The sequence below is a fragment of the Mirounga angustirostris genome, unplaced genomic scaffold, assembly GCF_029215605.1.
Source record: "Mirounga angustirostris isolate CCGP_5_RB_7025 unplaced genomic scaffold, mMirAng1.0.hap1 SCAF_9, whole genome shotgun sequence".
In the NCBI taxonomy this organism is placed as follows: Eukaryota; Metazoa; Chordata; class Mammalia; order Carnivora; family Phocidae; genus Mirounga; species Mirounga angustirostris.
Genome location: NW_026991717.1, coordinates 37,685,003 through 37,702,941, shown reverse-complemented (window position 1 = coordinate 37,702,941; position 17,939 = coordinate 37,685,003). Strand labels below are relative to the sequence as shown.

General features: G+C 55.6%; 1 protein-coding gene across 3 annotated transcripts in view; it reads left to right on the top strand.

The window, feature by feature from the left end:
- Positions 1-7,001: 7,001 nt before the first annotated feature.
- CORO2B (coronin 2B) overlaps positions 7,002-17,939 on the top strand; it is a 125,425-nt gene continuing 114,487 nt past the window's right edge. For 2 of the 3 annotated variants that reach the window (XM_064570238.1, XM_045899795.3), the window contains exon 1: positions 7,002-7,625. In XM_064570238.1, coding sequence (XP_064426308.1) covers positions 7,611-7,625 — 15 coding nt within the window. In that variant the 5' untranslated portion in view covers positions 7,002-7,610. Of the gene's footprint in view, positions 7,626-12,157; positions 12,376-17,939 lie in introns of those variants that run through there. The other variant, XM_045899794.3, reaches the window with a different exon arrangement.

Below are 17,939 nucleotides of genomic sequence, written 5' to 3'. Positions count from 1 at the left end.
TCCCAGAGCTGACCGTGGGTGTGGCCTCTTCCATGAACACACGGGGCTGCTGTAAGCGACGAGGTTCAAGTCCCCTGACCCACAGCCCAGCATCCTCCCCTCCAACCAAGTCACCTTCACTGGTCTCTTTGAAAGCTCCCTGCTCAGTGGGAAGTCTGCTTGTCCCTCTGCCTCTGCCTTCCCGCTACTCTGCTCTCTCTCTCTCAAATAAATAAATAAATAAAATCTTAAAAAAAAAAAAAAGAAAGAAAACATGGGTCTTGGATTCTACAAAGAATCTTCATATGCCTTGATTGAACAATAAACAAGTTAGTTTCCTTTCTCTACATATTATTATAAATCTTCACTGATAAATCACAACACCCCATATGGACCAAGAATTTTGTAGTACATTTTAAAATCAAATTGTTTATATAGACATCCCCCCCCCCCCACATACACACACACAAATTTCCACAAGGCCCTGCACACACTAAGAGCAGCCCTAATGAGGGGGAGATAAGCCTTATTCTTGGGAACCAGAGTCAGAGCATCTTGCAGCAGGCAGAGACCTTGGTAACCATCTGGTCCCAAGCCTGCTCTTTACAGATGATGGGGGGACTGAAATGCAACAGTGACACCCCAGGGTATTTAACAGTGACAAGCTGGTGAGTGCTAGGGGCTCTGTGGAGGGAGAGGACAGAGTGTCTGGGTGACGGGGGGGGGGGGATCCTCAGAATGAAAGGACTTTCTGCTGAGCCAGCCTGGAGGAGAATGGCACGGAGCATTCCTGGGGTGGCAGTGGGGGATCCAGGCACCGAGGGGCAGAGGGAGCAGCACCTGGGAAGCAGGGCACTGTCAGGGATTGGTGGGGCTGAAGGGCACCTAGGAAGGGCAGTGGGGTTGTAAGTGTATCTCTGAGACCTTTCTCCAAGTCTGAGGCCCCACCCCTGCCCTCCAACTTGAGGAGCTTCTCTCCCACGAGGCAATCAGGATATGGGCCATTCCCACTCCTGGGGGGTCTTCAGGATCGGCCTCGGAGAGCCGGCGGGGGCTAACCCCGGGCAGTAGCTGGAGCCACTGAGTCTGTACATGATTTCAGGCTAAAGCGCGAACATCCAGAGCCATGTCCCCTCTCTAGAGCTGCTGCAGACCCACTCCCCTCACCCTGCCATGCCTGTAACCTCCTCGTCTTTGGTGGAACGATCTTAAAAGCCTCCAGCTACGATTTTGAAGCCCAGGCTCAAGTTCAGCGCGGCTGAGAGACGGGAGGGGAAGCAGCCCCTTCCTCCTGGTTCTGTGTGGTTTGTAAAGCACCCATACCCCCTGAGAAGTCAGCCGCTGGGCCACAGGGTGCTCACCGTACTCTGTGCTGACCATCAGTGCTTCTCAGAATCCCAGGAGGACCTATCTAAACACACCGCTGGACCCACCTCCAGAGCTCCTGCGCCGGTAAGCCAGGTGTGGGGCCCAAGAAGCTGCGTTTAGAGCAAGCCCGCAGGTGGAGCTACTGCTGCTCTGGGACCCATGCTTTGAGAACCACTGATGGAGGTGTTACTGAAGTTGAGATGTAAAAGGAGCTCCGGGCTGGGAATCTGGTTCCCGGGTCCCTGGTGGCGGGATACCAGGGACCGCTCGCGCCCTCTCTTGGTGGTTGGCGGCATGGCAGGCTTTTCTTCCCCTCCTTTTTTTTTTTTTTCCTTTCAAATATTTTTCATCGTTAATACATGTGTGTCAATTGATAGCACTAGAGTCGATGGGTTTCTGTCATCTCATTCTATAAAGGGGTAAACCATGGCCTGGCTAGGCTATGGGGCTTTGGGAAACCACATGCTCACGGATGGTAAAGCTTGAGCTCTACAGAACTCAGATCTCCTGATTCCCTTCCCTCTACCCTGGACGAGTCTGAATCCACAAGCTCGTCGGGCAGATACACGGCCCCCAGTGCTCTCTCACTGAGAGTGGTATTACCTCCACGTTGGAGAAGAGGAGACGGGTACAAGGGTACAAGGAGGTCAAACACCTGACCTGATCACACAGACAGTGTGGGAGAGCCAGGATTTGAGCCCACGCATTATGGCTCCAGAGCACCACACTGAAGCCTTGCACTCTACAAGAGTGGCCAGGGTTTCCGGAGCAACATTGTCTCTGGGCTGCACCTGCGGTGTCTGCCGTCTTCCCTGCCTGTGGCTGAAAGTGCCTGTTTGCTTCCATGGCCCCAGAGAGAGCTGGGAGAGCAGACAAGGGTGGGGGGAACTGACCCCCGGCTTCCCTCACTGAGCCCCGTTCTGCGGCTCCTCCTCTGTCATCCATTTCCGTACATCCCACAAATACACAGCATGCATACGGGCACACACCCTCTACCCACTCACACACCCCCATACCCACTCACGCAAGCTCACGGAGTCAGAGTGGGTCACAGATGAAGAGCCTGTGCCCAGGTGAGGGCATCCCCAGCCAAGGACGCAGATGTGCCTCCTTTCAGGAGGCTCAGCGATCATCACCCCTCTGATATGGGGTGAAGGATGACACTCCAGAACAGGGCCCCCCTCCCAAAGTCAGCATTATGTGTGTTGGATAGGGGCCATGGAGAAAGGGGGCAAGGGACCAGGAGAGAGAGAGTGGGTGAGAGAGGGAGCGAGGCAGGGACAGGAACACAGAGACAAAATCAGACACAGAGAGATGAGGGGACAGGTGGGTGGAGCTGAAGGAGAGACAGGAGGAAGAGAGAGAGCTTGAACGTCCAGCAGAGGGGAGGAGAGAGGACAGGCCCTACCTAGGCATGAAGAGTAGTAGAAGGAGTGGGGAGGTGGAGGGCAGAGTAGGAAAAGCAGGAATGAGGGGTGTCTGTAGGTGAAGAGGTGTGGGTAGGACACAGACATGCAGATTCGAAGCGTGGGGAGGTGGGGGCAACAAAGACAGGGGAAGAGAGAACCCGGGAACTGAGGCATGTAGTCAGGGAGAGAGATCGAGAAAACAGTGAAAAAGAGACTGGAAGGGAGAAATGGAAACCATGAGAATTGTATAGAGGGAAGAGGACGAAGCAATGTGCTAGGATTGCTGTGTGCTGGAATCGCCAAGAAAAGAAGCAGTTCTTGTCTTCAAGCAGCTTGTCCTACAGCAGGTTGCCAAAAACACAAACAGGAAATGACAAAACAATACACAAGCACAGAAGGAAACTCAGGGAGTATGGAAAGTAGTACAGAGGCTGGGCGGCTAAGCCATCCTGGTCATAGTCCAGGCGGGCTTCCTGGAGGAGGCGACATCTGAGGAAAAAATGAGGAAGACTCTGATAGGTACTGAGGGGAAGAGATGGGTAAGAGTATGACGAGACAGGAAGCCTGAAGATTAAAGGGGCTAGGGCAGGTCTCGGAGGACCCTGTTTGGGCTTCATCCTGAAGGCATCAGGGAGCCCCTGTTAAGTTTCAAGGAGGCAGATCTGTGTGTGTTTTCTCAGGAGTGCATGAGCTGCTGGGTAGAGAATGGACGGGTGGGCACAAGATAGGAGGCAGGAGGACCAGTTGGGGTGACCCAAGCAAAAGAAAATGCTGCACGAAGGCAGTAATAGTGGAGACAGTGATGAGGGGGAAGGATTTGAGGAGAAGTGAGGTGTGCAGGGCCTGCCGACTGAGCACCTGGGGGCAGGTGGAGTGTGTGTATGTCCTGCTTTGAGACATGGCATGAATGAGGAGCACCTCCCTCCTATGGGGCTCCATGGCTTTGGCAAGTTCCCTCTGCTCCCTGCTACAGGGCAGCACCCACCCATGGTCTCGGATGTGTCCCCACGTCGGTGGGCGAGGACCAAGTCCTTTCCACTAGGTAGTGTGGCGCCCAGCATGGTGCCTGGGCGAATGAACACACTAAGCAGGGCAGCGCCTGAAGTTGAGAGACCCGACGCCTCACTCAGGGGTGCTGGGACCGGAGCCAAGGGGTCACTAAGGCTGAAGCTAAAGGTGCTGTCTCATTGGCTTGGTTGAACAGTTACCGAGCATCTATGTGTCAGCTACTCCTTGTGATTAAAAAGAGAGAACACATGGTCATAGCCCATCCGAAGAGACAGGACAAGTCTATTTTAGTTATGATCATGATCATACAGTTCGAATCAGGTCCCCGTGGAGGTGGTGTCAGGAGGGCCACGTAGAGGAGATGCCATTTGAGCTGGGCTTTGAAGGACGAATAGGAGTTTGTTGTGCAGAGAAAGAGGGGTAGAGGCATCCAAGGCCAAGTAGGGAGCATAATCTAAGCATCGAGGTATGAAAGTGTCTAGGGCAGGCCAGAGCGGCTACTGCACATTCTCATTTCCTCCACGATTTATAGCACCTTCCCTCAGTTTCCCTCGGCTTGCCTCCCCGAGAGCTCAGACTTGAGCTGACAGCATTCCTCCTCAAGGAAGTGTGTGTGGGGGTGACTTTCCACTTTGTGACCCCGGGCGTTCTCCAATCTGAAGCGATCCCCTCCGTGGCAGCCTTCGACCAGTGAAGAAAAGGAACCTGTCCATAAATGCCCGCTGACTGACTGACTCCTGGCAAGCAATGCAGGACACATCCCAGAGGTCGCTGGGGAAACGGGGCCCCCTGGCCCCCAGCAGTGACCTCGAGAACACACAATATAAAACCAATCTTATATTGGCGGTTCCTCCTTCCCAGACTCACTACCCACCCCCGCCCCACCATCCCACTCCTACTTCCTGGGATCACCTTCCAATTAAACCACCTGCATCCAGCTCCTTTTCTCAGGCTCTGCTTTGGGGAGAATGCAAAGTAAGACGGGCCGCGTTGCTGGAACCCAGGGCAGGAGGCATTGTGGTATAGACAATTGCACCACAGATGTATTTCTGAGTATCTTCTATGGGCCAACCCTTGGTTTGACAAGGGGATGCAGAGTTCTTTGAGACGGTCCTCCCTCTCCCAGACCTCCATCCTGATGGGGAGATGAGATGAGAGGGGTGAGCCACCAGCACGTGAGTGAAAGTTTTCTGTCTGCCTTCGGAGCGTGTAACGTGGGTTGTGGGCAGCAGATTGATGTTCCTAATTACATTTGGCTCAAACTGATATTAAGTATTTGTCTCACTCCCAGAGCCCACAATGCCCGCGGACGGTGGGGAAGGTGCCAAGAGGCATGCTGGCTAGCTGAGGCTAACAATCTGGGATTTTAAATATCCATGAGAGATAAAAAGTGGACGAGTCACAGCCATGGGGGAAGGGTGACTGGTGTTCTTGAGTTGTCCTTCAGTGTCTTCCAAGAAGGGCTGGAGGGGCCCCAGAAAGGTCTTGAGGTCCATCCTCCTGTCTTGAAGGCTGATCTTACCCAAGACAAATCCAGATAGGGAATTTGACCCACCTCTGATACAGGACTGAGGGGAAATGCTTTTGTGGGTCTCATTTAAATTTCTTCTGTTGCACCTCAAAGGTTTATTTTGCTTGATTCATTGTTAATGGCATTAAATCTTCACTGAGCACCTACTGTTTGCCCAGGGGTACACAACAAGAGAAGTCATGCCCTTGTGCTCAGGATACTTGTCAGCTCACCATCTGTACTGACGGGAAGCTCATGAAAACAACACCAGGCACGCAGACCCAAATGCAACAGGGGGAGCATGGGGGCTGGAGTCGGGTGCACCAAGGAGGTAGGGCCGGGAGACGTGGGGCGTGTTTGGATTAGTGCATAAAAATGAGGAGGGCATTCCTGGCACGGGAGCAGTGTGGTCAAAGGCGTGAGGTCCAACCTGGGAACAGGAAGGGTGTGCACAGAGAGATGCAGCAACATGGGCTCCCCAGGAGAATTAGTAAGTCATTCAAACATGTGGAAGCGGGACTAGTGGCTGTCCCTCTACCTTCCAGGACAAGTGTGAAGCTCACATAAGGCAGCAGGTGTGAGTGCCCCCTGGGATCTGCAGAGCCAAGGCACGATGCTGTGAATGCTATGCTCCATTCAAAAAGACTTCTGTTCAAGTCCTGGCTCTGTCACTGTGTGATCTTGGGCAGGTCCCCTCCCCGCTCTGAGTGTGCTCACTCATCAGCAAAATGAAGATGGTAATTCCTTCCTCATACTCTTGCATGTAGGATTACAGGGAAAAAATTAAAATAAAAATAGCAGGCTGATCCCCGGAGCGCTCTGCAGATGCTGATTACTCTACTATCGTAGTCTACTCAGTGAGCTCCTGGAAGCCAGGTACCTGATCCCCCCTCTTCCTCCAGCACCTTCCACAGAGCAGGCGCCCCGACACCACCCGGTCCACTTGGTCTAGTTAATTGCTTTGTAGAGTCGCGCGGGAGCAGGAAGCCAGCACTTCCGGGCTTGCAGGCGGGCGGTGGGGCGCGAAGATCTTTCCGCCTCCGTCTCCACTAACCCCTCCTCTTCTGAGCCTCAGCGGTTCAGTAACTGCCGAAACCGGTTCTGCTCAGGTGCTCGGGAAGGAGGAGACCTGCCGGGTCACCTTCAGGTGGTGATCCCTCAAGTCCGTCAGCAGCTCCAGGATATGGTGTGACCCGGGTCAGGATCAGTGCACCACACAGGTCGCACCTAAGTTCCTGCAGAGCAGCGCGGCACCCAAGCGTAGTGTAGACACACCTAGAGCAGGGATCGTCCAATCTCGAGAAGACAGCTTTTATAACAAGGGGTTCCGTAGAGAGCTTGTGGCGACGTGGAAAGAGCGGGCGCCAGGACGACCGCCTGGAGCCAAGGATGGCTGTGTGCCCTTGTCTAAGTCACTTCCCACTCTGGTCCTCAGTTTCCTTCTCTGTGAAATTGGCGACAGTGCCCGCTGGGCTAGCCAATCGCTGCGGGAATTAGATTCAAAGGACTGCTCCAACAGCCCCCTCCCGCGACCCTGTGCCGGGTCCGACGAGGCAGGGCCTGCGGCCGCGCGGCACTCTAGGCCCGGGACGGACGCCGCCAACCTCCAGGGGGCGAGCCCGGCGGGCTTCTCGGCCCACGCGGCGTCTCGGCCGTCTAGCGTGACTTCAGCAGCGTCCCCGGGCCAACGGGGGCCCCCCGAGGGCCGGAGTGGCCGCGCGCGCCCGCAGCCAGCAGGTGCCAGGTCCCGGCCTCGCCCGGACGCGTGGCGTCCGCGGGCGCGAAGGGGTTAAGGCCGCGGGCCCGGGCGCCTGGCCGGGGCTCCGGGAGCGGCGGTGCCCGGCGGCGGGCTAGCGAGCCCCAGGCGCAGGGCAGGGCAGCGGGCGGGCGTGCGCTTCCTCCTCCTCCTCCTCCTCCTCCTCCTCCTCCTCCTCCTCCTCCTCCTCCTCCTCCTCCCTCCGCCTCCTCCTTTGTAGCGAGTTCCCGGCCCCTCTTCCTCCCCCCGCCCCCCAGCCTGGGCCCTCTCCCCCTCTCCCTTTCTTCCTGCCTCGCCTTCCTGCGGCGAAGGAGGCTCATCTATTATAAATGCACATTCGGGGCTGACATCAGCGGCGAGCGGCGGGCGAGCGCCGACGAGCGGTCCCTGCGCGCTGCCCGCCCGGAGCGCGGCCCCAGGCTCAGCAGAGCCGCCTGCGGGGCGCGGGGAGCGGGGAGCGCGCTCAGAGCTGCCCGCGCCGCGCCCGACCGCTTCCCGCCAACGCTGGGGCCCGCGGCGGACCCCGGCCGCCGCCCCCGCACAACGCGCCCGCGCCCCCGCACCGCCCCAGAGTTTCTGCATGACTGTCACAAAGGTAAGCGCCGCTCGCCCGCCGCGCCCGGGACCCGCCGGCGCCTGCAGCCCCCGGCCTCGGCTGCGGGGGGCGCGGGGGTGTGGGCATGGGGAGGGGGCACTGGTGCCGGGAAGGTGCGGCGCGCGCCTCCTCTGCTCCCCCGGGTCCCTCCAGTCGCTCCGGCCCCCAGGGACTGCGGAGGGAAGGGGGAGGATGCCGCTTTGGCAGCCGCGGTGGTTTGGACACCATCCCTCCCGCACCGGCCCGCCCCGCGACTGCATTTTTAACCCTTGTTTAGGATGCTGCATTTTTAACCCCTGGAGAGCAGTGTTGGGCAGCTGCGTGGTGTCCCCCATTGGAGCGCGCCGCGGGGAGCGTCGCTGGCAGGACAGTGGGTGTGGGAGTGGGCTTGTCGCCCTGGGGAGGCCGTCCGAGGGGCAAGTCCACCCCACCTGCCGGCCTCTGTCGCCCATGCCCTGAACTCTGGCCCCACTCCAGAGCTACTCGGTGGACAAGGCACTCCTCCAGCCCGAGGAGTTGCTACCAGGGATAGGACAAGTTCCCTGGTGACTCGCTTGAAGATGCGGGGAGGGAATGGGATAGGGAAGGGAGAGATGCCCATTCTGGCAGTCCCCATATTGGAGGAGAGTTCTTGGACTCTGGTCCAGGGGCCCAGGTTCATTGGAGAGACTTTGGGGGCCTCCCGGTTATGGAAAGCAGGCCAAGGTAGTTGCGGGAAGTGTCCAGGATTAGGAGATCAGAGGAGACCTGAGTTCACTCCCCAGCCCTACCCCAAACCCCACGGATGACCTTGGTTGGGCCCTTCTGCTTTGCGCCTCAGTTTCCTCTTGTGGAATATGAGGATGATACTATGGATCCTGGGGATGGTGACAAACAGTTGAAGAACCAGTAAGAAGATCAAAGGTGTGAACCCACACTTTTCAGAAGGCTCTGTCAGGGTGAGGAGCTCACAGCCCGGCCTTGGCCTTAGGTTTGGCAATCCGTGCACCCAAGGCCAGATTCCAGCAGCTGCCCACCTGGCTCTCAGAACTGGAGAGTTGGAGGCCAGCGTGGAGAGGGCAGCTTACTTGGGGTCAGAGCAGTGGACCAGATGGAGGGTCAGCTGTGGGGGTGATGGGAGGGGTGCTTCTGGCTCCTTCTGATAAGCCAGGGGCTACCAGTGCCCCCAGGAGATCTGCCTGCCATAAGACAGCTTGTCCGTTCAGGGTCTTTGGGCTCAGTGCCAAAATTGGGACTTAGAAACGTTGTGGGGAAATGTGCCTGGGGGTTGAGAGTCTGCCTCAGTTTTGACTACTCCTGGCAGGGCTGCTGTGGCCCACAGTGGGTAGGATGCTTCGTGTTTTGAAATGATGCAAATGCTGTTTGGCTGGGAAGGATTATTATCATTAAGGTTATTAATGTCAAAGACACAAGCAGGCCGAGGCAGAAGAGTAGTGGATGGGCCTGGATGAGAGCTAAAGCATATGAGATTTGTAATAATAGCACTGAGATTTGACTCAGTGCCTCCCCTGCGTCTCTTTGTGTACATGAGCTCAGGCAGGCTTCCCTCCCAGGAGGCCTGCAAGAAAGATGTGTTCAGCCCCCTTAAAAGAGGAAGAAGCCAAGGTTCAGAGAGGTAAAGGGACTTGCTTAAGGTCACACAGCAAGGAAGTAGCAGAGCTGGGGTTTGCCCTCAGATCTGTCTCAAGCTATGGCCTGTGATCTTTGCCTTCTTCTGCACTGTTGAGTACAGGGAGATTGGGTTATTCCCACGAAAGGGGGTCGCTACTTGGAGGCTCAGGCCCTGGGGTGGAGAGTCTAAAAAGGTAGGTACTTGTTGGCTAAACTCATTGACAAGCCTAGCCTCTTAGTATCTAGTGATTATTCGCTAATGCCCTCCCCTTTCCCCCATCCCCCACCAAACCCTCCTGGATGTCCCTCCTGCCCTCACCGCCGTGGCATCAGTTTAAGCCAGCTCAGAGGATTAAATAAAATCCCCACCTTAACCCTAGCTTCTCTCCCCTTGCCAGCCCTTCACAGACCAGCAGTGTTCACATGGGGAGGCCTAGAAGAACAAAAGAAATGCAGGAGAGGGCCTGGGGACCCTCCTGCTGCCTGAAAACCAGCTGGAGGAGGCTTCTCCATGAGTTCTAGAAGAACCACAGTGCTCTGGGAGTCTGAAGGCCTGGCCTCTGGTCCTCAGTCAGCCATGATGACCTCGGGCTAGTCACTTCCATCTCTAGGCCTCTGTTTTCCCATCTGTGAGGTGCAGTAATTGGTTTCTTGGGTGTCTTGAGTCCCTTGCATTGGGCCTTGGCATAGCTTCTGCAAGGAAGTTGGCTCTGCTGGAGACTGGGGGAGATCTCTGTTCTGGGGGGGGCAGGGGTTAGTCTAGTTATAAGACAGATACGAAGAGGAACCCTGAAGAGGGTCTGGGAGGTGGAGTCACTGCTTACCAACTGGAGTGACAGACAGGGGAGGACTGGGTTAGAGCGTGAGACCCCAGCCCTGGCTGCTCCTTCTCAAGGCAAAGGTCACCCCCTTCTGGCGAGCCCCGGCTGCCTGCCCCTTTGAGTCCTCTGGGCCAGGGGTAGGTGTGGATTGCGGAGGAGGTCTCTTTAGCTCAGAGAGCCTGGAAAGTGTAGAAGAGGAAACCGACGACAAGCTGCTAGATCTTCAGTAGCACTTCCTGAGAAGAGATGGGCCTCCAGTTTCCATTTACCATCCCCCCTCTCACACGTACCCCAGCCCCCTTCCTTGTGAGGTGCAGCTGTTAATGTTGCACCTAAAGCCCGGGCAGTTTGGAGGGACCCCTGCCCCAAATAGCACTAGAGATAAAGAGCTGCGCAGGTCTCTGGAGTGTGACCTTCCAGCCTGATGGTATGATTCCTGGTTATGACATTTTAAACTCTTGTTTTATTGTGTGTAATTTCATAAGCTGTCTTAGTTTCTTTATGTAACGATGAGGAGAAGGAAGAAAAAAAGAAGGGGTGCAGCTTCCCAGACCATAAACATCCTCAGGAGGTTAAGGCCCCACCTCCTCCCAGTTCAGTCCAGTATCCGTCCAGAGGGCAGGTGAGGGCTAAGGGAGCCAAGGCTGCTTTCCTAGTAACAGGAAGATTTTATTCTTTGAGCTCTCTGCCTGCTCTCTGTATGTCTCCTGTCTCTATGCCATTTCAGTCATATGCCAGCCTAACAGCGCTTCTCTGGTTCTCAATATGTTTCTAAACTGCCATCAGCTGGAAAAACAGAACAAAATACATTAGAGTTATGTGTAGAGTACAAGTCAATAGGCTATAAGAAAAGTCCACCAGCTATATAACGTAGGACTTTGCAACTCCTTTTGCTGCTTTGAGGTCCTTGGGAGTGATTTCCTGGCTTTTGTCCGGAGGTGACCAGAGGTGGGGCTTGTAGGTAAGGAAGGCGATGGCTTACAGTGACTGGGCTTCCTTGTTCCCGGGTGTGGCTTGTTACATGAGATGTCAGGGCACTCAGCGCTTTCCTTGTTCCCACGGCCAGCGCCGGGGCTCAGCAGTCCAAGAACAGAGTACCCCAAGCAGCTGTAATGCCTGCTAAACCTCAGAAGGTCTTAGGAGAAGGAGTGTGGGCCAAGAGAATCCTCTAGATGCCAGCATCCCCCTGTGAGCAGCCAGGTCCAGGTTCACAAGTGACATCATCGGTCATGCCCTGGTCCCTCATTCTGCAAGTCAACCTTTTCCCTCCTGCCCCTGTCCCAGCAGAGCCCAGCTCACGGATGGGAGCCCCTGGCTCCTGCTGAATGTGATGGGACGGAGGACAGTGTTGCCCTGTCCAGGGAGTTACTAGCAGGCCTTCGTTTGGCCAGGTCATGTGTCTCTAGGGCCCCTGAAGAGCGGCCTCAGAGAATAAGATGTTTGAGTCAAACCGTCCAAATCTCTCCCCTGACAAATAAGGGAACGGAGACCCAGGGAATGAATCCTAAGTTGCCTAAAGTCACTCAGCAAGTTTGAGGCTGGAGGAGCCAGAACCTGGGTGCTCCTAACTCCTGGTCGGTGCTCCTTCCACCTGACTGCCCTGCGAGGGGGGCCTCAGGGAGGGACAGGGCTTTGGGCCCCACTCCCGGGACCCCATACACCACCCCAGCCTGGACCGCTCAGGTCGGAGTCTCCCTCTGCCAGGGCAGCCTCTTCTCTAGTTGCAAATCTGGGGTCACGGTAGAGGGGAGCCCTTGCAACACCCAGGGTCGGGACAGGGAGGAAGGGGTACGAAGACCTTCTGCCTCCAGCTCCCAGACCAGGGTCTAGCCCGCCAGGGAGATGCCTGGACTCCCAGACATTCCACTTCCCAGCACCTCTTTCCTGTCTGGCTCTTACTGGGAGGAGAGAGGAGACAGCAGGCCTGTGACAGAGCCAGTTCGAGGGTGGAGATGTTCCCCGTTCCCCACAGAGACCCAGCTCCCAGAAACCTGAGGTGGGGGCTTCTGCCTTCTCTGCCCCAGGCGCCCATCGTACCTCCTCCCTCCCCTCAGTTCTTCTTCCAGATATCTGGCATTCTCATGCAGAAGGTATTTGGCTAGCTAGCATTCACTCGTCCGCAGGGCCAGCACCCTCTGAGCTCCTAGTCTGGGCCAGGCCGTGTGTTAGGCATTACGGTCACAGAACACCAAAGCCATGGCCCCTGCCGTCCAGGACCTCTGAGGAGATGGATGTGGAAGGAGTGGCGCCGAAGCCCTGAGCTAGGAGTCTCAAGGTCCGGTGGGCACAAGCCAGGACAGGTCTGTCTCCTGAATACTGTAAGTGCTCAAAACCTCAGCGTCTCTCCTTCCTTCCATGCTGTCTCTCCCTCCAGAGCTCTGATGAGTTACTTTCTTCCCACCCGTGCCCCGATACCCTGTGTTCTCTGGCCCCGGGGCCATTGCCACCTTAGCCCTTATGACAGCACGCAGAGGCATCTGGGAAGGATGGTGAGGCGCCCCGGGGCCCCCAGAAGCCCCACGGCAAGCCGGCCCTGTGGAATCGGCACAGACTTGAGCTCGGCGGGTTTGGGAGTGTGGACACTGGCTAGACCAACGGCCTGGCAGCGTCCGTCCCTGGCAGCTCAGAGATGGGGTGAGTTTTTCCATTTCTCTCCCAGCTTGGCCAGCCTGGAGCAGACATGGCCTCAGCCACCGCCGGCTCCTGGCACCCGGGGCAGATTCTGATTTGGATATGCTAGCCACAGAATTTGTCTGGTGTCCAGGAGATGAGAGAATGTGCAAATTCCCTCTGTGCCCTGCCCCCCCTTCTCCTTCCCTCTTCTCCTGATCAGCTTGTTCTGTTCCGTTCCTTTGCCTGCCTGTGGACGCTGCAGGCCCGGGCCCGGGGCAGCCTGTAGCCTGGAAAGCTTGGAGAGGCTGGTACGGAGTAGGGCCTGCCAGGCAAGGACAGATGCAAATCCAGTGGCTTCCACACGAAAAGAAGCTGTTGAGAATGAGGCTCTCCTTTGTGGGCCTGGAGTGTGGGACCAGCTGCCGAGGAGGAGCCAGGCGGTGGGTTAGGGACAATGGAGGAGGAGCTACCGCCCGCCCTTACTTGCCCACCCCCGCCCCTCCCCCAAGAGGCCCCTAGAGGGACCTCCTAATTGGTTTCTGGCTGGCACCCTCCTTCCAATTAATTAACACAGCCAGGGGAGGCACCCAGCTCTGCTCAGGACAGTCCCTTTTACAGAAAACAAACACGAATCCCTTGGAGGGTCCCACGGTGAGGAGAGATCCCCCTATTTACCGATGAATAAACAGAGTCTCTGAGTGAAAACATGGCCACACCCTAATCCCAGAGCTAATATGGGTCAGAGCTGGGATGCACACCCAGATCTTCTGACTTGGAGCCAGAACCTTCCCAATCCAATCGCTAATGGTCCACATCCGGTGAAGATTAATCACCATCCTCTTAAGAATGACAGTCATGAAGCAGGCATTGGGCACACACGATGGCATTGACTCTGTGAGCCTGATTCTGTTAGCAGACAGTCCCATTTTCCAGAGGCTCAGTGAGGGTAAGTGACCCGCTCTGGGTCGCAGCTTTAGTGGATGGGGGAGTGGGTGGGGATCCGTCCCCGCGCCGTCATACTCCAGAGCACACGGTCGTCTCATTTCCAGGACTCTATTCTGACCGCCCGCCCCCACCCCCCGCCCCCCGCCCCCCGGCAAGGCAGAGGGCTCTTGTCTGTGGGTCTGGGGCCCAGGCACCAAGGTGTGCTTGACAAATGCTGCTTGCCTGGAGGGTGACACCCGTGGCCGTGTTCTGCTTAGGCTTCTGGTGGCCTTTGCTGGAGCTGGGAGCCACGTAAATAATTTGGGAAAAAAATGTGAGCTGAGTGAGTGAGGAGAAGGGCACCCTGCCCGTGGTGTCTGAGGTCAGCCAGGCCTCTGAGGGAGGGTGGCCAGCCCAGGGGGCGAACAAGTGTCACACCTTCTCCGTTTCCACGAAGCTAGCTTTGTGTAGGGAACACGGGTCTGTGGTCCAGGCCTGCAGCCCTCGCCCTCTTGATTGTGCAAATTCCCTCTCTGCCCAGGGTGGGTGGCCCCCTGGAGATGGCCCCTGATTACGAGGGGGGTGCCGGTGGCTAAGAATGCCAGCTTTAGAGCCAGACAGATGGCACTGTGTCATTTACTTGCTGTTTGTTCTCGGGCAAGTTGCCTAACCTCTCTGAACATCTGTTTCCCCATCCATTAATTGGGATTGATAATAGTAGCACTTAAAAGGATTATTATAAAGATTAAATGAGCTGATTCGTGTGAAGCACTTACCACATGCCTGAGTGTTCGCCATTCACTTCGGGAAGACAGAAAATTAAACAAATGCTTACAATGAGTGTCCTGGGGCTCATGAAATGAGAAGTACGGGGGAACTCTGAGAATAACAGCAGAGAGCCTGACCTAGTCAGAGGGGTGGGGAGGTGACTTTTAAGCTGATTCCAGAAGGATGAGTAGGAGGTAGCAGGTGAAAGGAGAGGAGCTGAGGAGAGGGTAAGAGGTGGAGGGAACGGCACAGGAAGATGCCCGGAGTCAGAAACCGTTCATCAGGAATGCTTCCTGCACACGGCGTCTGAGAGCTCAGCACATGTATAAGCTCATTTTATGCTCCGACGGACTTTACGGTGCTATCCCCACTTCAGGAATGAGGAAGCGGGCACAGAGAGGCCAAGTAAGCTGCAAAAAGTTGCCCAGCGAGGCAGATTAGAGGCTGGTCCAGACCCAGGCTTCCTGACTCTGGCACTCTCCTCCTCCTCTCTGCAGCTTCCTGATCAGGGGAAGATGGCTTTTCTGTGGGCCATTCTTAGACTTGACCTGGGCAAGATGAGTATGGAGGGGCCATGTTCTGTTGTCCAGCCCCTGCTGCCCCTCACAGAGCCTCCCAGGGCTGTATTTGGGAGGGCAGGGCCCCTCCTGGCTTGCAGGCAGCTCCGGGGAGGGGTCATTTATTTTTCCAAAAGGAAATTTTGCTCTGGCAGGGAAATTTCCACCTTACATTTTTACCGGGCCCAATTATAACCATTTTTAGTCTTTAAATCTTTCTGATTATCTGGATTGGGCTGCGGTCTTTAAAGTAAAACTGTAGGACGCCTGGGTGGCTCAGTGGGTTAAGCGTCTGCCTTTGGCTCAGGTCGTGATCTCAGGGCCCTGGGATGGAGCCCAAGTTGGGGGCTCCCTGCTCAGTGGGGAGCCTGCTTCTCCCTCTCGCTCTGTTGCTCTCCCTGCTTGTGCTCTCTTTCTGTCAAATGAATAAAATCTTTAAAATAAAATAAAACTATAGGGATATATAGAGTGAACTTGCCCCCGTGTGAGACCGTGGAGGCTCCCGTGTGAGACCGAGGAGACCGTGGAGGCTCCAGTTGCGCAGACAGGGGGATGTGGGGAGGCTCGCGCTGGGTGGGTGCTCACACTCATTCCTGGGAAGAAGCCCCACGCTCAGGGTTCGACTCCAGAGCTGTCTGAGGTCACCTGATCCAGCCCCCTGCCTCCGTGGCACCCCACACTTTCTAGGAACTCGAGAATGACTCCTAATCTGAATTTAGATCCGTTTAATAAATACTAGTTTGTTAGGAGGCCCATCCTAGACTTTCACCAGGTGTTAGGTCCCTGCTTTCAGGAAGCTGACCGTGAAATAAACAGTACCAACAGAAGGAGCCGACCTTTCTAGAGTGCTTCTATACCAGGCTCACAGAAAGTGTTTCATATGTATTTCCTCACTCAGTCTTCATGTACCCTTACTGCTCCCCTTCCACTAGGTGCAGAAACGGAGGCCCAGAGAAGGAAGGGAGGTCACTTACTAAGGTCACAAAGCTGGTGAGCGGCTGAGTCTGCCTTCCAGGCCTTTCTTGCCACTCAGTCGGGCTGATAGGAACGACCCTGAGACCTGTAGCCAGAGCAGGGGATCTGGAGACAAAAAGACTCAGGCTTTGCTCTTGCCTCTGCTCTGCCCTCTGTGACCTTGGGCTAGTCCCTCGATGTCTCTGAGCCTCTGTTTTCTCATCTGTGAAAAGGGAGTTAGCGCTCTGCCTCACTAGGGCCCTGGGATCTCTAGTGAGGTTCTCTGTAGCTGTCACACGGGGGCGGGAGGAGGGTGCGGTTTAGTGTCTGTAATTCACACCCCTCCCGCCCCCTCCCACCACCAGTGTCCCGGGGCCTTGGGAGTTAGGCAGTCCATCCAGCAGCTAACCCCCGTCTCCCCTGCTGTGGTCCCGACCGCAGCACTGTTTCACACCGTGTTGGCAGAAGAGACCAGCTCATCTCTCCCAAACACCCTTTATCTGTTTGTACTCTGTCAGGCCAGTTTGGGGCAGATGAAAAGTTGCTTTTCCCTCTTCCTGTTCTATTTCGGCTGTTTTAATATGCTTGGGACAAATAATCTGGCTATAAGAATTGGATGTCCTGCTTTCGTTTGAAAAGTGAGACACATAAAGCCTCTAAACCTTGATCTGTATCATCCTGCATCCCCGCAGGCCCGAGCTCCCTGTGGGAGGTGGGGGGGCAGTTGGTCTCAAAGCATAGTCTTGCCCAAGTCTCTGGGCAGAGAGACCCAACCCCTACCGGCAAATGACCTTGACCTTTCCTCCAGATACATCCTGGTGCCCCTGAAGCTCAGACCCACTTTTTCTTGGAGTTTATGGAAAGGAATATCCTCTGCTAGCTTGAGGGATTTGCAGCAGACCGTTTAAACACCTGAGCATGACTTCAGAACTAACGGGCATGATGATCTGGGATCTGGGGGAGTTTCCAGGACATGAACAGCTGATGGAAAAGGAAGGTGTTGGGGGAAGGGGACAAGAGGATTTAATTCCTGCAGTTTTGGTGTAGCTTCATGAGGAAAATGCTATTCACAGCTGCCCTGCTGACCTCCTGGTGAGATATCCCTTTGCAGGAATGCCTGGGGGAAATTGGGGATTCTGAGAAGTTTGGAATTCTGGGAAAGGGGATTTCTGTGTACCTGAGAGTCCATCTGATAACTTTTTTTTATCACAAATGTGTCCTCTAAAGACCCCAGGGCTGCTTTCCTGCCATCCTCATTATAGCGTGTGAGAACAAACTCAGGTTGTTACGGACTGAGGTTATTTCAGGGTCCGAATTGTCCTGTTAAATTGGCCTTTTAGGGTCCGGATCCAGGTTAATTCCCCTGTTCTCAGAGCTCCCGTCCTGCCCAGCCTCCGCTAAGCCAGCCGCAGGTAAAGGCCCAACGAGTTATGTAGTTATGGGGATTGACCTTGACTCCTTGACTTGACTGTGAGCTCGCTGAGGCCAGGGATGATGTCTGATTTTGGGGGTGTCTTTCACAGCACTCGTCAAAGGTGTGGTGTAGACTTTGGGGTACCTGGTGTGAAATACAAGGTTGGGTGGGATTTTGAGGAAGCCGAAGCTATTCCCTATATGTTGCTGCTGCCTGGGCTAAATCCTTACTCCTGTACCTCGTGGACCACTAGAGCTGGAAGGAACTCTGAAGAGATGTAATGGGATCCCCTGTTTTGCAAAGGAGAAAATCAAGACCCCAGAAGGTTTCCTGAAGGGGGCGCAAGCAGCCGAGCAGGAAGTGGGGCTCCCTCTGGTTGATGGCAGGTTCAGGCTGGGTGAATTTCAGTTCAGTGGGTTTTTCTCAGCTTCCAGTAGAAATCAGGCCAAGGACTGATTCAGAAGTTGGTGGTGGGGGAAAGTTCTAGAAAGGAACCTTGAAGAGCTTTGCCTAGCTGGCAGGGAGCACCCGAACGGATAGGCTCAGCTCCCCAGGTAACCAGCCAGGAGCACCCCGCCTAGTCGTGGCCATGGCCGTGGTCATGGCAGAGGCAGGAGGAATGCGTTCTGAGGCTCCTTCTGCTTGGCCATGG